The sequence below is a fragment of the Lissotriton helveticus genome, chromosome 2_1 (assembly GCF_964261635.1).
Source record: "Lissotriton helveticus chromosome 2_1, aLisHel1.1, whole genome shotgun sequence".
Lineage (NCBI taxonomy): Eukaryota > Metazoa > Chordata > Amphibia > Caudata > Salamandridae > Lissotriton > Lissotriton helveticus.
This window is the reverse complement of record NC_136059.1, coordinates 352945392-352972713: the sequence shown is the minus strand read 5'-3', so window position 1 is coordinate 352972713 and position 27322 is coordinate 352945392. Positions and strand designations below refer to the sequence as shown.

At 41.7% G+C, this 27322-nt stretch overlaps 1 protein-coding gene across 2 annotated transcripts in view; it reads left to right on the top strand.

Annotated features, from left to right (window-relative positions):
- The window catches only part of SLC1A3 (solute carrier family 1 member 3), a 203383-nt gene that overhangs the window by 26873 nt on the left and 149188 nt on the right, over window positions 1–27322 (top strand). For both annotated transcript variants that reach the window (XM_078674953.1, XM_078674954.1), the window contains exon 3: window positions 7435–7572. In XM_078674953.1, coding sequence (XP_078531079.1) covers window positions 7435–7572 — 138 coding nt within the window. The remainder of the gene's footprint in view (window positions 1–7434; window positions 7573–27322) is intronic.

The following is a 27322-nucleotide window of genomic DNA, read 5'->3' as shown; positions in this document are numbered from 1 at the left end:
TCTAGTGCCTGGCGAGGAGGTTCTAAGTTCATTTGCCTCCATCGCTCAGTTGGTTTCTGGTCTAATATCAATGCCTGTGATTGGCCATCGCCCAAATCATCCCTCATGTTTTGATCCTGCGTGCTTTCGGGCCCCAAGGCTTCTGAAGAAAGCCCTGAAGCAGTCGCCTCGCAAAAGGGAATGGGTGGCAAATTGCAGTTGAAACTATAAAGTGGCCCTGAGAGAACGGTGGCACCAATTACAGAAACAGACATAGGCTGATCTAACCAAAGCTGGCAAACTGAGGGACTCTGCACTTTTCTGACAGATTATTAATAGTCCCTGTTTTTCTAAGCCATCAAGACCTGTCTATGTCACCATATGACCCCGGAACAGTTGATCATCCATTTTGGTAGTGTATATAATTTTGGCCTTCTTGAAGGGTCTTGCATGGATATTTCTCGCCGACACATCAGTCACCTTCTCGTTGGAGGAAGTCCACAGGGGCATTTAGTCTGTCCCTGAACAGGGCGCCAGGCCCTGATGAGATCCCCCCCAGATTTTTTCCGGAACAATATTGAAGTTTGAGCCCCGGTTTTGACACTTGTGTGAAATGCAGCAGCACAGAAAGGGATGCTGCTCTCCTGGTTAACTGATACCATTACACCAATTTATAAAAAGGGGGATAAGGACAACCCGCTATGCTACCGCCCTACTTCCCTTATTGATACATTAGTTAAGGTGCTGGGCCGGGTCCTTTTAACTCAAATCTCTTCATGGGCAGACAGCATTCAAATAATATTTGAGGTCCATTTCGGCTTTCACCCTGGCAAGTCCACTATTGAGCAATGCCTTAATCTCTATTTACTAATGAATAAATACATGGTAGCTTAACCGTGGGTGTTGTTCTTAGCTTTATGGACCTTACGTCTGCCTTTGCTTGGGTTAATCGGAAGAAGTTGTGGTACTTATTGACCTCTTTGGGCGCCAATCCCGCCATTGTATCCTTCTTTATGAACCTTCATGCCCATACAACAGTGGCAGTAACATTTTCTTGAGGGGGCCTTACTGAACATTTAATTGCACTAGGGGGGTTCGCCAAGGCTGCATCTTAGCCCCTTTTTTATTCCCCATTTACATCAATGGTTTAGAAGCTGCCCTCCTGGCATTACAGTCTGATTTCCCCAGAGTTGGCAGGAAATCTTTGCAAGTGCTACTATATGCCAATGACGTTGTGCTTATGGCTCGCACAGTCCTGGGCCTGCAGGTTTTAATTGACGGGTTCTTTGATTTTATGGATCTACTGGACCCGTCAGTCAACTTTACAAAGTCATAAGTTTTGGAAGTTGGCCCCCTGGTCTCCGGTCTAAAACCTTCAAAGCAGGATCCCACACTTTTGCGAAGGTCCCTGGCTTCTCCTATCTGGGAATTCTATTCAATGGAAAATTAAACTGGAAAACATTATTAGAGGGCAAGGTGGGTGACCTTAACAAATCTACAGGGGCCATTGCCAGCGAAGCTCATAGATTGTGATCTTGGGTACCACGGCTGATTTTAAAATTGTATCAGTCTATATGCACTTATATGCATCATTCTATGCACCTGAAAGGTGTTATACGGTAGTGATGTCTGGGGGTATACTTCAGCACACAAGCTACAGGGGCCCAAAACAAGTTTTAGCGTCGGATTCTGAGGGTTCCTCAAAGTACCCCCGCCTATACAGTACACAAAGAGTTTGGCATTAATTTATTACCCGACCAGGTGGTAGTTAAACCTCTGTTCTGCAGGGTAAAAATATGATTTAGGGAGAATAAGCGCCTAACTCGCCTAATTATTTCAGACTGCCTGTCATTAGAGCATGCGTTTATACTTCCCTGGCTACAGTATGTAAAGAAGTCTTTTTTTGCTCTAGGTAGGTCAGATATTTTTCTTTCATATGACTCAGTAATGCCTCAGACCCTTAACATTGTAAAAGAACTGTATTTCAAATATACCTATGCCCACCGCAAAAACACTGTGCTTCAGAAACCAGCAGTGAGGGCACATGCCTTGTTAAAGGCAGTTCAGGGCAGGGAAAACTACCTCTCTACCCTTACAAGGGCAACTGATAGGTGTTTAGTCACCCTTTTTAGGTTGATGTATGATGTTTCAACGCATGCTTTTACCACGCATGCCTTTACAACGCAGGTATTACAATGCAAGTCGTTACAACGACTTGCGTTGGGGGGCGCTGGATAGTGGAATAGTTTAATTTTCTATTCCAACTCCAGTCCCCGTGGATAGTAGGGAAGGTGTTGGATAGAAAATGAAACTATTCCCTATCCAACAGCGCCCTCCAGCGAAAGTAATTCCTGCGTTGTAATGGTAGTGCGTGGTAAAAGTTTTGTTGTAAACGATGTTCCCCTTTTTAGGTTCAACCTGCTTCACCATCTGTTGCCGGGTTTTGTTCCCCCCAGGGCCGGACTGGCTACCGGGCAGTTTGGAATGTTGCAGAGCTGGGGGCTGATTTCGTTCATGGAGACCTGCGTGTACTAAACGAAATTTGTTTTGCTTTTATTATTTCTAAGCACACGCAGGTCTCCATGAACGAAATCAGCCCCCACCGCAGTGAAATCAGCCCCCACCTCGGCAGCATTCCAAACTGCCCGGTAGTCAGTCCGGCCCTGGTTCCCCCAAACACAAGATAACCCTGTGGCTGCGACTCTAGGTCTCCACACACTGGCGAAATGAACCTTGAGAGGGCCTCCCTGCAAGGCAGCTCCCCCCCCCCCCCCCCTCCGGGCTCAATCAAGGCTGCATCTTAGCCCCTTTAGCAGCCTGAGTGCTGTGCTGATGGGGCCCCCTGGAGCTTGAGGCCCCCCCGCTCCGCAGGGGCTGCGGGGGCTGGCGGTACGCCCCTGTCTCCACAGGATACGTTACATTTTTCCTTTTTTGTAAATATTTTACCATACCAAGAAGGCTGTTTCTTTGCCCCCTCTTAAGAGCCAGAAGTTTAGGCACGCCAGAGTGGCGGTTATCTATTTACAGCTGTTGCCTAATGAACTCACACTTTGTGCAATGACAAGTTAAATGCGGGCCCCCTATAGATCAAGATTATCTAGACCCGATTGACCATTGAAAGGCTATCTCTGTTTTTTTCTCACCCCTTGTTTAATCACCCGTGACCAAGAGTGGCGTTCTATCTTAACTTTTAAACTAGATGTGTTGTGTTTTATCTGAACTTTCAACTGGATTTGTAATGATGACTTTCCTATTGCATGATTGCTTCCGAAGAAAGATTTATTATTATTATAAATGAGTTTCAAAAACACCCTTTGAGTGCTGTCTGACGAAATTATATTTTTGGTATAATATATTTTGTGAGCATTTCTAAGTTCTGGTTTGTAGTTAAGTAATCAGGCCTTATACTCCTGTTTTGTCAGTGTTAATTAGTCCTTTCAGTTTCTTTTGTCTTTCCTAGTGTGGTATTTAAAGAGAAGACGTTGTTCAGACAACTGAGCCCATTTTGATCTGTTATTAATATGGCAGTTTGTCAAAGAGCGATGACGTCAATTGTAGAAGTAATCCATTCACTTCATAGCTTACAGTGGGATACTGAATGCTAGGGATCGGGCCAAGGAAAAGCACAAAAGGCCATATGTAACCTTCAACCATTTCCTAGATGACTTTGACAATGTCTAGGGGGAACTAGATGAGACAAGGTCCATGAATGAATGTATCAAATGATTATCAGACCAAATAACACGGTTGAATTTAATAGAAGATAATGTACCCTCAGATGCAAAAATTCGATGTAAAAGTAATAGTCCACATAATGGGTCCTTCAAGGGACATGTGGGGCAAAGAGCAGGCTGATGGATGGTTAACACATTTCTGAATATTATTGTCTCGTTCTTGTTAATGTGGAAATTGAATCACCATATAACAATTGCTTTATTAAAGCTGGCGACCAATTATTGAAAGGAAGAAAGAATGTTAGTGGTGGGGCTTAAAGGTCACACCAAGAGGCACATGTCGGAAGTGTCTCCTTCATACGTGTACTCATTCATGCGTAATGTAAAAAGAAAGGTTGGCAGCCGGTGAGAGTGTCATCTCTATTAAGTGTTGGAGTAGATACATGACTTGAATATTGGTTTTAGCAATCATTACAATAACACCACGCCCTTATCCATGGATTGGCCGGCAGGCTTATTGGTGCAACCAGAGAAAGGACGGTTCATTTGCTTAACCAATTTTTAGTTATAAAAATCATATTTGCTCTCTAGGAGTAGGTCACATATCTCACTAGCTTTTATGAGCAGGGACATTAAGAAATGTGGACCTTAAAGACGTATTAGGGGCACAAGATCTTGTTCAGGAGGAGCCCACAGAATGGAGGGAGAAGTTAACAGAAGACACCAAGTAGAACAAATGCAGCTTCTTATGTACAATACACAGGCTATCTTTTAAGCTTACCTGAAAGACTTGTGTACTTTATAGATCACCATGGGTGTAGTATTAGCAGCTATTGGCGGTCTGGAGCAAGAGCGGGAGGGCTACTGGGTACATCCCGGGCCCCGGGTCCTAGTCGAGCCTAAGTGGCAAGATTGTGATAAAGAGACAGGAAGTGCAGGATTTTTGCAGGATGTTTGATGAAAGTGGCAGGAAGTCAAACAAAACTATGCAGTCTTGGTAATGGGCAAACCCATCATTCATTAGCGCTAATAGTGGAACCCTGCACTTATAATATTTACAAATTAGGCTCTGCAATCCACACCCAGATAGAAAAAAGCAAGGTATATTTTCAGAATGTCGACGAGGTTGCTAACTATCCGTATAAAAATACTGTGTACACAATAAACGTTTTTTATTGTTTTGTTTGTACACTCCCTCGACCGCTAGTCTGTTACATAAATATCTTCCTCTGGCTCACATGTGCTACAAAAGAGAAGTATTTCTTGCCTCTTCTGCACAATGTTACACAGATACTTTCTCACCAATTTCACATAAAATGCAGGCTGCTAACTCAAAGTTGTAGATGTTATTGGCTGGTGGTGTACCTTATATCAAGGTATGGCACAAGATGACGCCTCTGGAATAGGGCCGCTTTAGAGTTTGAATACACTCAATTTACTTTTACTCTCCCTACAATATTTCAGATGCATATCCAGTAAACTGTTACACGTCAAACAAAAAACAAAACATTGCACCTCAAGCAGTGCTTTATTTGTTCATGTGGTTGCAGGAAGTGGGCACTGTTACATCTTTTTTGAGACTGAGACATATTTTACTTCATCACATTTTGAGAGAGAAAGGCAGGGCAGAGAGAAAGGAGGAAGAGAAAGATAAACAGTGACCAAGTGAGAAAGGGTTGGAAAGGATCTTGCAAGAGTCAGATAAAGATACAGGAAGTGTAAGGTATGAAGGTTTATTAATCTTTCAATGTGAGTAGATGTTCTTTGCAGTCCAAATTGTGTGAATCTGTGTTTTCACATCTAACCATGTGGTTCTCAGAGCATGCTTGAAAAGTGACTTTTTAAGTTAGTGAACTGGAGATGGTTCTATTGGATCTAGGACTTTGGGAGATCTGTCTTTGCATTTTTAATCTGTTAGATGGTTTGACTAACAGAAAAAGTATATGTCGAAGGACTAGATATCGCAACTGGGTTGTGAAGTTGCCCTTGCAGGTCTTGTGTGTCTTACAGTGTCTTAAACTCAACTCTGTAGTTAGTCAGCCACTTTTGGGGTGGTTTCAGCTGGGCTGGGATATGGTTGATGAAAGAACAATAATAATGTCACTCATAATAATCAAAACCTGCAGTATACTAGGAAGATTATCCAGTAAATAGCATTCCTTCCAAAAACATGATTCACAGTACATCACACAAATTATCTCATTGACCAGCCTATCCTGTAATTCCAAGAACTCTGAGTTCTTCAATGAGGTTAGAAGAAGTATCCTGAACTGGTTCCAATGTTTCCCGTTCTCAGGATCTCACTTCATGAAATTAGACTTGTTTGAGTAAACTACACTTGCATTGAAATGTAGTGTTTACAAGGTTATATCTGTTCACCACATCTATTTATATATATAACTTATGTCCATAATACTACAAGACAATTCTATCCCTATCCACCAATACGTTGATAATAGTCACTTATATACCTAGTGTCCCAAGTCTGGCTGGTATAGATTTTTTCTCCACTTTTTTTTATCACAGAACTGTAGTCATATGTGAACATTACAGCATGCATGATTACAATGTGCAAGAGTAACTTAGAGGGAATAAACTAAAAATGCACTTCCCAGTGTCTGCAACGTGCCCAAGAATAACGTGGGACTAGGTCTGTGATCATCATCATACTATACATTAAAGATGAAGTCTACCAAAATGGATTTACTACTCCTCTTCTCCAATGACACTTCAACCCCAGTCCAAAAAGAGCTCACCACTCTACACCCTCTGGGTATTTACACAGTGCTAGTGTCACACGATAAATTTCCCAGTGTCATCATTGACCAAAACCTCAATTTAAATAGTTATATCACCAAATTGACTAAAACTGCCTAATGTCAACTCCATCTGCTCAGGAAGCTCAAACCATGACCCCTCACAAAAGATCTCTGTTCAGCACTTGCACTCACACATCCTGATGGAAAGAATGCAAACATGGAAAGGCTTACAAAATCATCTGTTGCACCTCTAAAAACTATCCACCATCATCCTGCCCGATTGGCTACAGGAGAGAAAATTGGGGCATATCACTACTATCTTTAGACATCTCCATTGGCTCCCTCTTGAAGCTAGAACTGAAGCTAAAATAGCTGTATTACAAGTCAGACAACACACACACTGGGCTACAGTCCGGCCTGAATAGCAAACTGCAACTCACAGGGGGTCAATAAAACACTAGAAAGAGAGGCCTCCTAGATATGGATATCCTGAAATCCAGAAAAGCTAAAACACCAAAGCAAGTCTGCTCATGCCTGGCTCTGAGACTGTGGAACTCCATTCCCTACATCAGCTGAATTGTAATCTCTTGCGTTCTGACAGGTTTGAAATCCCCTTTGTCAGACTTTACCTCCTGAATTAATAAACCCCAGGTTCACCTTCCTGCTACAACTCTGGATTCTTGTATTGATTCTATGTCACTATGTGTTATCACTAACGTGCTCTGTCATGGCTACATCTACACCATTGAAATTCTTCAAATAAAAAAAGGAAATCCACTTGAATCATGTGTTTGTATTCTATTTTAGTATTAGGAGCAAGGTGATACTGCTCAACATGATTTTATACTCAGCAGATTGTGTAACCATTTTATTGTTTGATAACAATTCCTTTTGTACCCATTATGATATGATACGGCATTACGTAACTCTGTGTTATACGTTCATATATACTATTGAAGTAGAGCTGCGCACAGTTTTCAACCAGTATTTATTTTCTTTCCTTTCATATCTGTCTTCCTCAGGCGGGATCCTGGGGTTCTCCGTGCGATCTTACCACATGACATTCAGGGAGATCAAGTACTTTTCATTCCCCGGAGAGCTGCTGATGAGGATGTTGCAGATGCTGGTGCTTCCCCTCATTGTGTCCAGTTTGGTAACAGGTACGACAGTCAAATAACTATGTATAAACAATGTATAGAACATTTTAAACCTATACCAACTGACAGACAACATCTGCTATACAAACTTTGTTATGAGTTCATACTTTAAATGACCATAAACTCTTTGTCAATACGCCATGTAAGATCTAGTCAATGTCTACATTCTTTTAAATAACAAATATACCTACTAGAACCAAATAAACGCATGTTCATATCTTTTATAAATTATGCAAGATGAGGGGGTAGTAGAAAGTGACAGACAGCTTGGTAAACACAGTTAATATATGTTAGGCTGTCCATGATGATTGCCACATGCTACATTTTCTCCCATACCAGGTTGAATCAAGTCAAATTATAGCAATAGACACATTAAAAAAATATATGTGTCATGTAGCATGGCATGTTATGTTGTGTGTTTATCCATCGAACCAGCCTGGCTAGTTAAAATTTAGCATTCAATTCGCCCAGCTGCATTCTTGAGCTATTTAGATATTGTCCACTGAGGAAGATATCATTTCTCAGATGCAAAAAGGGGGAGTGTGCTAATTTCAAACATTGTAGTTTCCTAATGGTATGCAAAGGGAGGCATAGGAAGGACCCTATTGCAGACTAGGAAAGTGCTCCCTGCTCCTTTCTTTCCATTTGCACCTCCAATTTCTGTGCGTGCCCCACGCAAGCTGTCCTTATTAAGAGAAGTTTATTGGAAGCAGTGACATATTTAAATTAACAAAGGTGAAAATTGCAATAATCTCTAGATATTTGCAAATGCATGTATCCTAGGCCCTTGCTTAAAATAATCTTTTCATGGTGCACAGCAGGTTGAATTAGTTTCTAAAGTTCATCTGGTGCCAGCAGAGAGCATGTTCACCTCACAGAGAAAAACAGTAGTTAGTTGGTTACCCCTGAAACTGTATTTATTTGTGGTAGGCATGGCAGGACATGTTTTGGACTGGCCTCTAGGCTGTTCCCAGCACTGGAGGTTTTGTCAATGGTGGGTCTTTCCTATTCATTCCACCCAGGAGTACAATGTCTGTTTAGTCAATATTGTGGCATTGAAACACCTTGCAACCAATACGGCTCATGTTTCACAGTCTATGATGTCATTTGGTGTTATTTGAAAACATCTGTTATTGTAGGTTGAGTTAGATGGCTAGTTGGACATTGGGCACATGTATGCTGAAGGTTCGTGGTGAAAAGACAGAGGCCTAGGGTATGTCTGAACCTTTCCAACTGGTATATTCCCTAGATATTATTCTTGTTACTTGACTCTAACTTAATGGGGAAATGTCAGAGCCAGTCTTAGGATGTGCAAAGCCATCAGTCAGTCTCATGAGCTTGCTGCATGCTTAGCACCAGTCAGAAGGTCAGTGCTGCTTGTCTATGGCAATGAGACCCACTCTTATATCAGCTATCTCAGTCTCTGTTGCTCTCATGGGACTTAGTCCTGAGTGGTTGTCATGAAATAGCTTCCACATGCTCCTGCAGTAATCTGACAACTCCTTAATTAAAGGGGGTTTACTCTGACAGTGAGATTCAAACCAACCTCACAGTTCTTTGCATGTAGCCCTCAGCTCTAAGAACCAGCAGCTGTAGGTATTCTCTAATGTTAGTTTGTTGGAGGATGCCTGCTTTGGGTTTGATGTCCCTTTAGAGGAAAAATGGAGGAGACCAGTGAGGGCAGGGAGATCTGTGGATGGGATGATTCATCAAAGGTGTCTTGTATGTCCCCTTGGGTTTTCTTGGATTTGCTTCACATGATATTAAGAACTTGGCACAATGTTGGAGGAATGCAAGAGGGGGCTTTTCAAGTATTATGAGCTGGGAAGCTCTTGTAAGATGTTTAGTGTTTTGCTTGATTAATGTGATATCTATTAGCTTGATATCTCTTTGATACTGGTGACCCGCTCCCTCTTTTCTGCCTGTGTATTATCCTTTTCTTTATGCCTAGCAACGAGTTTGGTCTATAATCGATGTGGGAGTGTTGCCTGCCATGGTTATTAAAAGTTAATTGCCTTTCTCTGCATTTGGGAAAATTCTTTGTTGTACAATGAGTTTGGTGCCTTGAATCTTTGACTTCCTGTGTCTTGGTGGACAATATATAGAACATGAGTTCCCTAAAAATTATGTATTTGTGTGCAGTTCCTTTTTCTACTACTTGATTTACAGCTGTGGCAGGTGTTTGCCAGTAATGTTTATGGCCTGGTCTTTAATAGTACAGACTCTAATTCTTTTTATGAGTAGTTTTGGACGATGTGGGATTGGATGTACTTTTGCAAGGGTGTCATATTTGCTGTTATTTCCAGCAAATGTGTGGCACGTAACTCATAGACAGTGGCAGAAGTGGTATGCAAGAGTAATGTTGGGATTTGTAAACCTGTAGTGCTCCATTAGGTGATTGCCGGATGCTACTGCACCAAAAGTATAGGGGTTGCAGAAGAAGTGATATCAAATGGACTTTAACTCAACCAATCACGTCAGAAGATGTGACATACTTAAATTAACACCCAATCACATCAAAAGAAGGGATCACCTGATCCTTAAAACCAGAGAGAATTCTAGTAAGTGATTGCCCACAATTAAACCAGCTCAAACACCTGATGACCCGCACATGACACTCATAGCAATAGTTGCTGAACCAATAAAATTCTATTCATCGACTCATTGGAGATGCGAGTATGATGTAATCACATAAACAAGCATTGAGGTTTCCATTCAGACCATAATGATAGCCCGTATTTGTTGCTCTACTTATTTCTGTCCCTGATATATAATCCTCATGTAAATGTATTTGTCCTTTCAAAGCCTGGAGGTTAGTGGTAAGCTGGGGTCAGTTGTTAAGTTGGTTCATAACGGCTTTGCACCCTAGGCATTTGGAGCTTGTGGTATTGCATCCATAGAATATTTGGACTACTCAGTGTTAAGATGGAAGACCACCATGACCCCCCTCCAAGGCGTCTTGCGACATATGATTATTTTAAACATACTCGCCTATATAATCGCAGTTCTGTAATAGACCACCTTTACCCCTTTCAAAGTTGCATTTACGGCACCTACTATGGGGGTGACACAATATTATAAATAGCATAACAATTTACATCTACTAATGCCCTTTATGGTATTTTTATCCAAAGGTATTTGGATAAAGACAAATAGAGATTAATTTCATCACTAGGAACACATTTTAATCATATTAATAAACAGAAACAAATAATCAATAAAGAAGGAACAGATCTGTCTCAAGTACATCTGAAAGTTATCACGAGAAATCCATGATGATAATTTGCTACACAACATCAAGCAGTTGCAAAGCCAGCAGGTATAGCTTTCATGTGTCAATGCTTGCATACATAGACACTCACAAATGCATTTTACATGTGGTCCATGCACAAATGCTGGTTATCACATTCAAACCTGCAGAGCGATGACTGAGTATACCTCTCAGATGTAAAATAACCCCTCATGTATTGCAGTAGAAGCAATTCCTGGATGGCGAAATCATAACCAAATAGCAAGCAGTATGAAGTGACAAAGAATTATTATTCCTGTGGTTAGAGCCATAGCTCACCCTTTCAAATATATTGTAACATTACGTCTTGCAGCAGTTTCAGGTTCAGAGGAAAACTTAAAGATATATGTATCTCCGCAAGAAGAATACAACCAGGTGTAGAATTGTGTATGCAGAAATTACATACAATAGGGCTTTGGGGGGGCGGCTGACCAATGGGAGGCCTGCCTCTCCCGGGGAGATTTGGGCCAAGGGGTGCAGCCAGAGCCCAATTGGGTTTGTTTGGGCTACACGTGGGCTGGTATTGGGCTTGTCTTGGGCTGGGGGAATATTTAACCAGCCATTTTGTGATACCATCCACCATTTCGGTGGGGTGTCGCGATAGCCGGTTGGGGACCAGGCACCAGGGGACCAAGCAGGGAAAGCAATTCTACATTCAATGTTTCCACTTAGGTAAATGCATTGCCTGGGTGGCCATCAGTTTTGGGGGGGGAGACGATTCCCTTGCATTGTGTGTCTGTGGGGAGCCAGTGGGACTCAATTTAGATTTGGGGGCTCAAAATGTTTCAATATACAATTTGGACCCTTATGAAGCATAGAATCAAATATGTATAAACATCTAGCTAGTGAAAATACAACAGCAGGTGCCTTTTAGATTAAAATCCATTCCAAAGGTCTGTAAGTGAAACAGCACAAAGTATTTTAAAGGTAAATGTACAAATATGTAATTTAACATAGCCATATCCTCATGGATTCCTTGGACATTTTTCCCTTTGCTTCTCCAACACTGTCCTCCTTCCTCCCCTCTTTCTCCTCCTGCCTTGGTGGGTGTTTCGCATGGTGAGACACCTCTTCATCAGACTGCGTGCCTTTACCCCATCTGAACATCTTGTAATGTGAAAACATGCTCATTTCTGCTGTGATTATTCACTTTTTTGTTAGTCTAAAATACTCAGAATACATGCCCCCCATGGTTCCTAGCACAACAGGAAGCTGGGTTCATATTAAGAACAGCCACAAAAAGCTCTAAAGCATATATACACCAGTCTCTTGCAGGTGGGACCACTAACTGATGCAGAATTAGAAAATTCATCAGTCTGGGGCTGTGGGCAAAGGTAGTCTCGCAAATAAAAGACATAGGTGAGATTGTGGCAATAAATATTGTGTGAACCAATTGAACGTCATCAGGACCCTTTTTCTGGAGGCTCAATAGGTGAACTTTGTATTAAATATGTGTGGCTTGTATCGTACAAGGAAGCAGCCTACTTGAAGAACCCCCAAAGGCTAAAGTGGTCCTTTTCCTATATTTGAGTGTTCAAGTTCCTAGACTATTTTTGTTGTTGTATCCTTTGGAGGGCCAGGGTATTTCTTCAACTGGAATGGGCACTACTATCTGCTGGGGTCTCTCAGCAGTGGACCTGCGAATTCATCTGGGCCAGCACTGCTAGTCTGTGAAGTATTCTATGCGTTAAGGCACGCACTGGACCTGTGAGCACTGATACCGAGGAGTGTTTAGGATTCAGGGATTAACAGAGTTGAGGGCAGTAAAGGGATTTTAGGATTGAGGGATGGGTGGTGTTAAGGGCTAGAAGGGGTTCTCAGAGTTTAAGGATGAGTGGAGTTGGGGGTTGTAAGAGTTTTTTGGGGTTGAGGATTGGGAGAGGGGTTGCACTGCTTACAACCTCACATATTACATCACTCAAGACATATCAAATGGCATCATTGATAACATCACTGATGACAACTCACAGGTGATATCTGAATGGTTGGTCCAGCGGGAGTCCCACGGTACCATTAATTTAAAAAATAAGGACCTCTGATTGGCCAAGATAGCTGTTTCTCGAGCCTGCCAATACAGTACCTCTGGACCTGTAGCATTTCTGTAGTATCAATCAATCTAATTGGGTGGCTGCAAATTTAAGAAAAATGTTGCAGCCACTATTACAGGACATGTGGACTTGGTCCCTGTGTCCTGAAGAAATGTTTAAAAAACATAAAAAGGGGCAGAGTACCTTCATCCCCTGGCACTTGTGAGGAGGAGCCAAAGGGACACGCCCAAGGTCAAAAACAAACAAACAAAGGTGTGCTTCAGATACTGTGTGACTCCTGCAGGACCCAATGTGTCCACCGCCCCTCCCCCAACCCCGGTTCCTTGCCCCCCACGGCACTTCATTAAAAAATAATTGCTCACGTCATTTTGTAGGCATGTGCATGTGTGGTGCACACTCCTACAAAATGAAGCGACTGCGTGTCATTTTTTTTATACTGTACATCATTGTTCTATGCTGGAGCAGCATGGCTAAAAAAACAATAGCAGAGCCAATAGGTCCCAAAGGCGAGACCTATTGGCTTTGCCAATCATGTTGTAAAACTGTCGGCATTGTGGCAGTTGCAATTCCACTAACCCACACTTACTACTCGCCCACATAATCTGATCATATCAGAGGCTTTTGAACAATGGCAGACCTTTGTGCGCGCAAGCAAAATACATTCAGCCTGGTCATAGTTCATGTTATGAATTGGCATTTCTGTGGGAATATATCCATAGTCTGAACTTCCACTTATTTCTATAATACAAAGTATGTGTGTTTTCTACTTTTTGTATTTTACTCAGTAATGGGCCTGTTTAAACTGCGTTATGCTAATTTTGCAGGAAACATGGCAAAGAAATGTGCATTTAAATAAGAGTGAATGAGGGTAGGGCGATGATCCAAGTGGAAGCAGTGCTTAATTTGTAAAACATGTAAGTTTCAGGGCCCTCGTCAGGTGGCCACATCAGCTTGCACCACTCATTGCCCCTGACAGCACTGCCAATAACAGTACAAGCACAACTACTAACCATCATAGTCCTACAAATGGGACAATTCAGACACTGACTGACCCGTAGAGCTTTAACAATGGATTGGGCTGCAGGTATTAGTCATTTAAATGTAAATTGTATTAATAAACAACTTTTGTTGTGCTTATTGGTAAATTAGACAAATAGTGCCACCATGTGGTAGACTGTCATAGTACTGGCTGTGAGCACTGGAAACCACAGACTCAAATTAAGCACTGGGTGTGTGGAAGTAACTAAAGACTGATCTACAGTGTTGTCATCCTATGGGAGTATATTTATATAGGGGGAAGGAGGCAAAGAGCAAAGATGATGCTCCAGGCAGGCAGTTTTAGAGGTAAAACTCTCCAAAAAGGCTGTGCATGTGGTTCTATGTGTGTTTATTCATAAGGGAGCCATCTTTATGCGTTTCTGTCAAATACACAAACATGCTTCTCCCAAACAAAGTCACACCAACAGATCGTTCCTGCACACATCCAACTATAGAGGACTCCTAACATCCAAATATTAACACTTATCCAGAAAAACACACATCTATATGTAAAATCACGCACTCAGAAATGCACAGACTGATAGATCACACATAGCGTGAACTATGCTCACCAATTCACACTGAAATCTACCATTAAAGCCTACCCTACTCAAAGACTGAGCCATGCACACAAGATTAACTTGTTATCTCAATTATTAACTGATCAATTGCAGTGATTTAAAAAAATGTAAAACATTATGTTTTAACCTAACAATAACATCACTTTAACCTTTGTGTGTTTTTCAGTGAATATATGTATAAGCCAACATGTATTGCCAACATGTTTCTGAACGAAGGAGTAATATGAGAAATGCTATTACATGTGGCTCATAGTATATTAGGGTAGGAACTGGGCTATCATCTACAACATTCTCAGTGGCAGCCAATATAATTTAAAAGTGGGGGGCGGTGGAAGGAGTGCCAGGTAGTATGGGGGGAATGCGCATGGGATTAATACATTAAAAAACGTACTTTGTGCTGATGCCCACCTTGCCTCTCTCTACTTCTCTGCTCTGCTGCTCCCAGAAGTCTCTGGGGCAGCATCACAGACTCATCATCCAATCCCCTGCTCTCAAGCATGAGGCATGCGTGGGGATTGGCCTCAGCAGGCTGAAAAGACACTAGCTCAGGCACAGGGAGTCTGTGCTGTTTCACCAGCCGGGTTGGAGAAAGGAAAGTAAGCATGTCAGTTTAGCCAGCCTTTGACAGCAGGCCAAACTGACATGCGCACTTACAAGTGTACATACCACTCCTCCTCCCATGGCCCGCCACGCCCCTCCACGCTCACACTGGCTCAGAGCCAGCAGCTAAAACATAAAAGGATGGTAAGATATAATTTACTTTTTTTAGCTGCTGGTTCCGAGCTCGTAGGGCGATGCTTCTCCGCCATTGTGGAGGAGCCGCCACTGTACATGCTGTACAGTTACTGGCAATTCTAATGCTTTTCTGGATAAAAATAAAATTGTAGTGGGTTGTGAATAAAGGGCTTGTGTAGTGTATGGATACAGTTTGTATTGGCCACCACGAAGGGAGTCCTGGTTTAGGGCATCCTTCGCTGGGTTCCTGCTTCCCATTCCTATTATTGTCAGAACAGCAGTGTCACCAAAAGTTTCACCTCTATCAGTTTCATGAGGAGTAGGATGGAAGCAGCAGCAGACCATGTAGGTAAGAGCGGTGGGGTGGTGCTGCCGTGTGGGGGGGATTTCGACAGACAACGACTAGGTAAGATTAATAATTTATTTATGTTCCCTCGTGGTCGTCTGTCGAATACCCCAACACCCCCCCCCCTCCCCTGACCCCCCGGTCTTGAATGCACGGACCGCCACTGGATGTGAGCCTGTGTTGTGACCCACTACTCCCAAGGATCTACCATCTGCCTTTATTCATTTGAACTTGGTTGGAGCCTAGGCTATACTGAATATATGACGTTACAACGCATGCTTTTACATCGCAGTTTTTACATCGCAACTACCATTACATCGCATGATTTTAAAATGCATACCATTACAATGCATTTTTTAAAACTACCATTACAACGCATGCCATTATAACGCATTCCATTACAACGTATAATACCTTTAGTGCAACAGTAGAGTAAGTGTTGAATAGGGTAGGGGTAAAAATTACTATATCCGCTCCAGTGAGTGCAACAGTAGGGAAAGTGTTGGATAGCGTAGGGGTAAACATTACCATTCCCACTCCAGTGAGTGCAACAGTAGGGAAAGTATAGGATAGCATAGGGGAAAAAAGTCCTATTCCCCCTCCAGTGAGTGCAAATGTAGGGAAAGTGTTTGATAGCATAGGGGTCAAAATTACTATTCCTACTCCAGTGAGTTCAACAGGAGGGAAAGTGTCGGATAGCTTAGGGCTAGAAAATACTATTCCCAACCACCCCAAAACCCATACCCATCCTAAAACTTAAAATCTTCCATTACTAACCTTATAATGCTTTGTGATGACATGTGTTGTAATGGCATGAGTTCTAATGGCATGGCTTGTAATGATATGCGTTGTAATGCATTGTAATGGCATTCCCAGAATGCTTTGTTCATGGTGCATACCGCTGTGGATTTGGTCCCTGCTTCCTCCAGGAGCGGGTGAAATGGTTTGAAACCAGCTCTGATGTGGTTGCATTGCTTGGAGTTGCAGGCTAACATTACTGTTTAATCTCGTACCTGCTGTAGTTTGTCGGTGTGCTTCTTGGGTGACCCTGGGTAGACCCTATTGCAGCATTAATTTCCAGTCTTGCTTTCGAAGTTGAATTCTTGCAGCAGTTCGCCAGTAGATTCATGGGGGGGGGAGTGAGGAAGAGGTAGGTTAATTACCACACAGAGGGCCATTGGGAATAAGATTGAAGGGCTCGTTCATGCGCCACAAATGATTTCTTAAGAATTATTGTACAGTCATAAAATGGATGTAAAAATGACTTCATGCGTAATGTTAAAATTTATATAAATATGAAGATATCAAAGCAATTAATTTAAAAATTACTTTGTAGCCCGTAAAATAGCTCAGTTGACTAATCCATACACTGTAGAAATCTGCATATAACTTGAAACTCACAGGTTTTACTCCTAACAGATCCAGCAGGCCTGGGATCCACTGAGATTTTCATCTTCCTAAGATCAATAAAGTGATTTGAGTTGGATGACACTGACATCACTTCCCACTGCTCTGTCAGACACTTGTAATGAAGCGCTAGAAAAGCAATCAGTTATTATCATATGCATGGCTTATTTTTAGTGCCTCGTCTAGAACATTCAGTACGGTTATAAGGGTGCAGTGTACCCAAAGTCGGGCTGCAAAGTAGTCACGTTGTAAAAACAACTTGAACTTCATTTTGCTCTACAGCAGTTATACAGATTCACGCAGGGCAAAATGACCATTCAGTAGGATGCACAGAATCCTGCCCCACTACTATTAATGAGAGTGGATTTTGTGGTGTGCGCTTGGATACCCTCATGGGTGACAAGCAGTGCTCAAAAAATCCACCTTACATCACATTACAAGGAATGGTTGACGAAAGTAGGGATGGAGGCCTGGGAGTGGCAGTAGACCTGTATCCTTGCATTTGCCTTTGCAGAATGCTTACCCTTTTATGATTCGTGCCTTGTCTCTTAAAATCATCCTCTGTCTGCTCCCCTCAATGCCAATGGCCCACATTCTCAAAGTAGAAGCTGACCCTCACAAACATCTCCCAGTTAGTGAATGGATATAGCTCTTTTTCTGGTGGTCCTATCCATTGAATGGATCCAGCTCTTGTTCTGGTGGTCCTTCCATTGAATGGATACAGTTTTTTTCTGGTAATCCTATCCATCGAATGGACACAGCTCTTTTTCTGGTGGTCCTATTCATTAAATGGATACAGCTTTTTTCTGGTAGTCCTATCCATTGAATGAATAGTGCTCTTTTTCTGGTGGTCCTTCCATTGAATGAATAGAGCTCTTTTTCTGGTGGTCCTATCCATTGAATGGATACAGCTCTTTTTTTGGTGGTCCTTCCATTGAATGAATAGAGCTCTTTTTCTGGTGGCCCTATCCATTAAATGGATACAGCTCTTTTTCTGGTGGTCCTATCCATTGAATGGATAGAGCTCTTTTTCTGGTGGTCCTATCCATTGAATGGATAGAGCTCTTTTTCTGGTGGTCCTATCCATTTAATGGATACAGCTCTTTTTCTGGTGGTCCTATCCATTAAATGGATACAGCTCTTTTTCTGGTGGTCCTATCCATTGAATGAATAGAGCTATTTTTCTGGTGGTCCTATCCATTGAATGGATACAGCACTTTTTCTGGTGGTCCTATCCATTAAATGGATACAGCTTTTTTCTGGTGGTCCTATCCGTTGAATGGATACAGCTCTTTTTCTGGGAGTCCTATCCATTGAATGGATGCAGCTCTTTTTCTGGTGGTCCTATCCATTGAAGGGATACAGCTCTTTTTCTGGGAGTCCTATCCATTGAATGGATACTGCTGTTTTTCTGGTGGTCCTATCCATTGAAGGGATACAGCTTTTTTTCTGGTAGTCCTATCCATTCAATGGATACAGCTCTTTTTCTGGTGGTCCTATCCATTGAATATATCCATTCCATTGAATGGATACAGGTTTTTTTCTGGTAATCCTATCCATCGAATGGACACAGTTCGTTTTCTCGTGGTCCTATCCATTAAATGGATACAGCTTTTTTCTGGTAGTCCTATCCATTGAATGAATAGAGCTCTTTTTCTGGTGATCCTATCCATTGAATGGATACAGCTCTTTTTTTGGTGGTCCTTCCATTGAATGAATATAGCTCTTTTTCTGGTGGTCCTATCCATTAAATGGATACAGCTCTTTTTCTGGTGGTCCTATCCATTGAATGAATAGAGCTCTTTTTCTGGTGGTCCTATCCATTGAATGGATACAGCTCTTTTTTTGGTGGTCCTTCCATTGAATGAATATAGCTCTTTTTCTGGTGGTCCTATCAATTAAATGGATACAGCTCTTTTTCTGGTGGTCCTATCCATTGAATGGATAGAGCTCTTTTTCTGGTGGTCCTATCCATTAAATGGATACAGCTCTTTTTCTGGTGGTCCTATCCATTAAATGGATACAGCTCTTTTTCTGGTGGTCCTATCCGTTACATTGTTGAATGGGGCTCAGGTACTTTGAGACTTGTGGCTTGTGGTTAATAATCCTGTGGTTTTATTACATCCAGCCCATAGTTCTGTGGCGCACTCTACACAAATAAATAAACATAATAAATCACATACAGTATTGTATGGATCCCACAGTGTGTAAATTGCGATGGCTTGTGGTTGTTTGGGCAACAGGAGATATGCTAGTTGCCATTGCCAGGACCATGTTTTAAACATTCCATAGAGATGCAGATCTTCCTCAGATTTCCCCTTCAGGCAGTAGTTATGTGAGAGCTGCAGAAACTCAGGAAGCTTGTTCTTTTGATCCACTTTGGACTTAACCGCATTACTGCTACCAGGTTCAAAGGTCACAGCAACAAAGCAAAGAAAAGAAACTAGAACAGAAGCCTCATTCATAAAACCACACAAGCATGATTTAATATGTCAGGGCCTGCGAATGGTCTAAATAACATTTCTCGTTTACAATATTGTCTGTGTGGGCATTTTTAAAACCAAAATGTTAATCACCAGACGCATGGCCTCACATTTCAGAACACACAATAGGCACCTCAGCTATTTCAAAATTTAAGCCCAAAGTGGCCACAGACGCAGTTTAAAAACAAATGCAATAAAGCTTTAAATAGAAACGAATAAGTACAATCCTTGGACAAAAAAGATGCGGTGTGAGGAAGGCACATTTTTAAAATATCCCTCTCAGCAATGAGATCTGCAACACCGTTTGATGTTCTAGGGAAAGTGCAAACGAGGGGATTTTAAGACAACAGGCAGGTTCTCAGTGAGCTGGCCATTAAATAACAGAACACGGTAAACCATCATGCATTTGTGGCTACAGAATTCAGTAATGACCAATGCAAGACAGGGACCAGAGACCAGAGGATGAGAAGGAGATGAGAAGAGCTTTGAAGATGCTTCATTTCATGAGTAGGGGTAAGGGAAATATTCCCCTTGGTAACAGATTGTATGCAGGGCCTGCACTCTGACCTATTTCTTCAGAGTCCACTGTCCACAGCCTTTCACCAGGCACTATGGGGTTAATTCGAATTTGAAAAATTAATGCTTGAATTTCAACCTGATCGTTTTTACTCTAACAGGGGCTTTGTCCATGCCCTCAATCGCCCTACACTCAAATACCAGCTGTCACATCTCCCCTCCCCACATGACTGGACAATATTTTTCCCAAATGTCAAAATCGCAATTGTTTGAAAAGAGATGTTTTTAAACAGCCAGAAGGCGCCCCTTTAACTTATCCGACCATGAGGGGTCAGCACGGACCTGCGGGGAGCTGGAAACACCTGCTCTAAGCTGAACATGCTCTCTAACACATTCTCGTATTTGTCAATTTGCACAAACGTTACTAGCAAATCCAAGCTTTTTTAGCTACTCTCCCTTTAACTTTGCTTCCACTTGATGGATGTGCATGAAACTATGAAACCCAGAACTAATATCCAAACCAAGCTGACTGTGCTCAATGTTACCCGAATTCTGTGAAGAATCATCCAACCTGTCAAAATTATTAATAAACCAAAACAATTTTTTGCTTCCTGTATAACGTTAAACCCTCAGGGATGATCTCCATGAAACTTGACAAAACAACCTAAGGCGAATGTGCCAAAAGCCACCCCCATTTATGATTTCACGCACATTGGAGAGAAGGCACCAAATTTAAATGTACATTCACATACACCTTTTCAACCAAAACTGCAAATTAACCTCAATATTTCTGCTACTAAAATTGTGATTTGAAAACTTGTAATTTCATTTTAAATTGTAATTCTTTTTATCTAAAATGTATTGATATACTTGATCCAAAGAAATGTTTCTACCATTCAGGGGCTACAGTTAAATAACAACCATCATGTGTCGCATAACTGACATAAATGCTGTTTTGTAAAAACAAATCTTGATTTGAAGATGGCAGAAAAAACATGAGTTTTTCCTGTCAATCACTTAAGTTTGCCTGATAGAAATTCCGACTTTGAAATCATGATTGCAAAACCATTTGAGTTTCGCTAAACCAAAGAAGGATCATGAGTGGTCTCATTTCACTTCACTTCATCCAGGTTTCCATAAACTTCATGAGGCGTTTTTGATCTACATATTGCAGAATTTTTACTATGGGAATGAATATGAGGGAATTAGTTTGATTTGATTGATTTGATGTATGGATTTGCAAAGCACACTTTGACCACATAGCATATCCTACAACCTTTTGAGAAGTACTTACAAGTCAATAGTAGCTGTGAAAAGGACTGCCTCCCCATAAGTTGACTCTCCTTCATGCATTACCATCATTACCACCCAACTCTGCAAAATCAAATCGGTGGGATTGAGTAAAACATCTGGAATGATTTGTATATCACCGTCAAACAGAACAAATGTTATTAAAAGATTAAAGCGTTCAACGTTTTCATTTCCTATGGGGAGATCAATGAACCCATCACTACAGAGAGGCTATCACAGACTGTAATATTCTTTAAAAGATAGGTATGGATAAGTGCCCAAAAGACGGATTGTGTGTGTTAATAAAAATAAATAAATTTCAATAACAAGTGAGTTTATGGTTACTTCACAAAATGCAAATAAACATTGACACTCACCAGCTGTGATGAGTAGCACAAATATATCTTATCCAACTCCCAATGCACTGCTCATGGCCTCGCATACCATAGAGCAGGCGGGGCCTGCTAACTCACGCCTGCTGGCAGTAGGGTTCAGGCCAGAAACCATTTGAAGTAGAGATGGTGCTTTATACAGGGGCGACTCCTCCATTAGGGCGGAGGAGCATCGCCCTACTGCTTTCTCGCAGTGCGAGAAGCAGAAACATAAAATGGTAGTTTTACCGATTTATGTTTCAGCTTCTCGCACTGCGAGAAAGCAGAAGGGTTTGGTTGGGAGCTGGCGGGTGGGCGGGTCTGCTGGAGGGCAGGGAAGGAGTGTCTAGCTCAATGCTGTGTAATCTGACTGTTTGGTTGGCCCTCTGGGGCCGACCAAACCAGACATGCACACTCTCCCTTTTCTCCATGTAGGCTGCATTTAGCCTACATGGAGAAAATGGCCTCCCCTTAGGCGCCTGGCTGGGCGCCGTCCCCACCAATCACAACGCTACAAAAGCGTAGGGAAGGGGAGGGAGGCTGTCTGCTTCCTGTTCCACGGGACACGGGCAGGAGCTGAGACAGCGCGGGGCTCGGGAAGGTAAGTTTTAAAAAGAAAATCCCCCGTGCGAACCACCCACCCACCCCCTACCACCAGCGAGTCATGCCGACCACGACTGGCTTTATATTCATACATTGTTATCTTCAGTTATGGTTGAGGGCAGTAGTCGGGCAACATAGGTGAAGTAGCACAGTCTTGTTGATACAAAACCTCAAAATGCATGACATTTTTAAAATTGAGGTGCCAATACAGGTTACAACTTCCCCCATGAACATGAAATGTGAAAGAACGAAGGTGCAAGTGAATCACAAAGTGATGATTGTGTGGTTGAGTGAGTCAGAGATTGGATGACTGAATGAAAAGGTACTTGAATGAATGAAAGGCGTCTTGTCTCGCGCAAACTTAGCCCAATGGGCGTCAAGGCAACAGGCAACAGTTAATGCTGTTATTAAGATAAAGCATGTCCCTGGAATATTCGTTACTTGACAGTCTGAAGCTGTGCCATCTACAACAGAGAAGAAGAATCACTGATATAATACATCGGATTCTGTAAACTCAAAAGACGTCAGAATGCTACTTTTAAATGTTATTACAGTTGAGTTCTGATGTCACAATGCCCGTTGCCAAGAGCCAGCAGCGAGGTAAAAGGCAGGTCAGGTCATGGAACATAATTGAAGTAGCTGTTTAAATCAACGAAAACAGAATGTTGCTTTTCTTTCTTCTGCTCTATTTTTCAAGCTTACAATGACAAGCAGAAAGAACATTTTTATTTTTTGCACGTCTTAGACAGTTAGAGAAAAGCTAACATGTATGCATATTTCTACACATTCTGAACTACTGCAGCTTTTTTTTTAAAACTAACTTGTATTGAACTGTTTCTAAACTCTGTGTGCAACAAATATCTATCCTTCGCTGAAATGGAGAGCGAGAGATTATAAGACCAGTTGCATTTTCCCAAAGCCACTATTCACAAACAAGAACAACCGAACTGAATAAAGAAAGAAAAATATGGACCCTGATCTAGGAAGGATTATTCCTTCATACCTTTTCGGTATTCAAAGATGTTGGAGTAGGCGGCTCACTCACTTTAATGTGCCATGCTTCATCATTGGCGCCTATCTACACCCTAGTAGGGTGGTAACACCAGGGCGGACTCAGCCAAAAGGATAGGAGTTTCTAGATAGAATCTGGCTAGATAAGCAGGGATCCAGAAGAAAAGTGGAGAGTTAAAAATACTTACAGGTATACATAAAAAAATGTAATCATTTGCAGGGTAACTGGTGTATGGATAAAAAGATTATTTAGAGTTTAGTTGAATCTAGTTGTTCAATTAACCCTACTATATACACGCCACAGTCCGTTTTTTATTGAGTGTGCACCAAACTGGCAGCAGTAGCTGTATTTTAGTGCATTGTAGTGTAGCATACATTTGTTAAGAACATTGGAATTTCGTGAGCTTCATTGAAAACTATGGAGTGCTCCAGGCTTCTAAAGGCCGGTAGAAGCCTGGCGCATCAACAGGCTCCAAGGCTACATTAGAACATTGGAATGTCGAGCGCTGTTGCTGTGAACCAAAGGCCTCACGTAGCCCAAGGGGATTTCAGGCCCCCTCAGGCTCCGTGAGGCCTTTGTTTTACAAATTCGAAAATTCTGCCCTCTATGGGTGGATTGTTCTAATAGCCTTAGAGCACACATTCGGCTCGGGCCTTTAATGCTGCCGTTGGCCATTAAAGGTCAGTAGAGCCCGCCATGTCGGGTTCTAAGGCTATATTAAAATACTGGAATGTTGAGAGCTCCATTGAAGACAATGAAGTAGTGAGGACTTATGATGGCTGGTATGAAGCCAGAGCTCCAACATTTCAATGTTTGATTTCTAGTTTCTCCCTTTTTAATTTAGAACATTTTACCCTTAGGGTTCTAATAAACTTATAGCCCTTCTGCCTCGGGCTATACTGGTTGTTAAAGGCCCTCTCCCTAGTTATAGGCCCTCGCAGAAGGCTCAGGGCCTTTAAGAACTAGTATAGCCCTCAGCAGCGGGCAATGAGGATATATTAGTGCCATGAATTCTGTTAAAGCCTTCTCCCTTTTCTGAACATAATGCACGTGTGTGAGTTTTATGTTTGTGTGCATCTTTTGGTCAATTCTGAACATAATGTGTGCGTGTGTGTGTTTTGAGTCATTTGCAGAGTAGTAAACTTCAAGCAAGAAAATATGTGATATAGTTAAAGGAGTTTCAGTCTGGTGAACCATAACAGACATAAAAGCTTATCTTAAAAATCTGAATAGAAAAGCAAAGGTATCTCAACAAAACCTTTACATATGTATTTCAAGACTAGAATCTTTTTTAACATTATGTCCTGCAACAGTGGAAATTAAATAACATGAATATGACAAGATCATTTTATGTAAAACATGCCTTTTCTTATTTCACTGCTTGCTTTTTACCAGGATTACTTTCTGTACAAAACAGTTCCCTGAGGACATTTTCCCAAGTTTGTGTTGGAATAGTTAGCTGCAGCTGGTTAATACTGAGTGTCAATATTGTTCCTATCTAAGCACAGATACCGATGTAGGATTCTATACTGAATTTTCCATGTACTGGGAAAATCTGTCTGGAAAAATAAAACCTTCTACTAATTTCCTGTCTACTGGAGAAGGTACTAAACTTGAAAGCCAGTTATATCCCACTGCCACCCTCATGCCTCCCACTAGCAACTAGACATCACAATAACATCGCATACCTCTAGCATCAAGTCCCCCAGCAGGTTGCATGGGTTGTCATGTATTCAATACCCACCGACCAAAAGAAAATAATTCTATAATCCATAGTATGAGAAAATAGACCTTTGTCAGCTTCAGTGTTTAAAGATATTCAGAGGTTTTTATGTCTACAATTGACCAAATTGCTGGTTTGCTTCAGGAGTTTTTATGTTATTTAATGTTTTGTCATGTCAGATCCTGCAATAGCTTACTTCATATTGTAATATTCTAATGTGTTTATATCCTCCACAACATACAAATGAGGTAAACACCCTTAGTCCCACAAGCCACAAAGCCCCCTTACTTATGTTGACACCACACAACCCACCCTGTGTAATATTTCAGTCTAGTGGTCCAGTGGAAGGGAAGGAGGAAATGGCCAGGGAGGGAAACAAAATGTCCTGCTCTGCTTCTTTCACCGCCCAAACATGTAAAAATAAAGTGCATTTGGAGGACACTAAGTTTCTGATGTGCATTTCCATGACGGGGCAAGCCTGCCTCAGGCCCAGGTTTACGCGTTTCAAGGCCCCCATGATATGCAGTTCCTCTATGTGGTGTTTCACCAAGTCCATCCTATCCTAAGGTATACTTGTTCTTTTTACTGCATTGGTGATTTTCTAGGTGCCCCTACTTGGCACAAATAGTTCAAATAGGTAATAGAAAAAGTAATGTAGTTTACAGTCGAGTTGAGCAATTGGGTATTGGCAGAGCACAGATTTTGCATTCAGATGTTGACAGATAATTGGTCGTTGAGAACTCAAACGCACATCTTGACTCCTTTTCTCACCTGAACACGTGCAGTGACAGTTAATCATCTGGTCACCTTAAAACAAATTAGAAGTAGACATTTGAACAATTTTCTTATTTATTATTTTTTAAAGCATACTTGATTTAAGCCGGCTCCAGAGAACTGTACAGACTGTATATCACCTGCGGCCCGTGCAGGTAAGAGCTGTGGGGTGGGGTGGGGTGGGGGGATTCCGACGGAAGATGACGAGGGAAAATTAAATAAATGATACATTTTATCTCGTCGTATGTTGAAATCCCCCCACCCGGTCCTACCGCTCTTACCTGCACGGGCCACGGCTGCTGCATATGAATTAATATTACAATTAATGTACAATATCAAGGTGCAATGTATACAGTTCAATTATTAAGTCATCACAATTAAAGAGAACAAAAGAGCGCAACCTAGAATTGCACATAAATGTTTTTACAAATATTCGATTTAGGCATAGCAGTTGTATATTAAATATGGGGAAAACTAACCTAATTAGTCAGATAAAAAGCATCAAATAATTAGTGGGAAATTGATTTGAATAAGGAGAGTAATCCAGAAGTTTCGGGAATTTTGTATACTGTAGAGACTGTGAAGTGGGGTATAAAGTGATAAACATTCAGCGGTATTCTTGTTAGGGGGTAGTGAAGGCTGTACCAGGAAGAAAGCTTGGGAATAATGCAGAAAGATGGGGCTGGATAGAGTAAACAGAAGGAAGGAGATAGAGGTATAGAGACAAATGGCATTATTTTATATCCAGCTACTGAGCTTTACGATATATAGCATATATGCCTAGAGTAGCCTATGCACCACATTACATGCACATTGTACCTTCAATGGTATCATAGTGTCACATCATCGTTTTAATTGCTCTCTCCCCATTCCGGTAATCCTTAGATGAGGACGAGTGAGTAGTATTATGGCCTGCACTGTAATGTATGTGCAGGCTAGAAAGGTAAATTCACAGATTGCCCCTGATGTCTATCGGCTTTGATGTATGCGGAAACAGAGAGGAGTAGACCTCAGCCTCCTCATTACACATGATCAGGTCCTTAAACCAACCCTTACACCCATGGGGATGACCTCTTCCCCATGGCATGGCATATGATTTACGAATATTCTTCAAATAACCCAGCAGGTCAACCAGCGGGGGGCAGTACCAGCGTGTCCTCAGTAATTGTGCACAGTGTAGTTAACATTTGGGACCAGTACTCCCTGACTAGTGGGCAGTCCTAGTCCAAGTACAAAAAACCTGCATTGGAAACCATGCATCTTAGAACTGCCAGTTAAACCAAACGTTACCATACTTGCAGGAGTGTAATAGGTTCTATAAATAAATGTAAAATGTATTAATCAAGTTCACTGGTTTGGGGGTTTTCCCTTGCTTTGCTGACATCAATATGCCCACTATTCTTCAACCTCAGTCACACCACTTACATTGCAGCCATTTACCTTCAGAGCAATTAACACAACATTGCACAAAGTAATGATCAGCTCAATAGGGTAAGGATTTGCTGTTATATGGATAGTAGTTTACACTCTTCTGGTT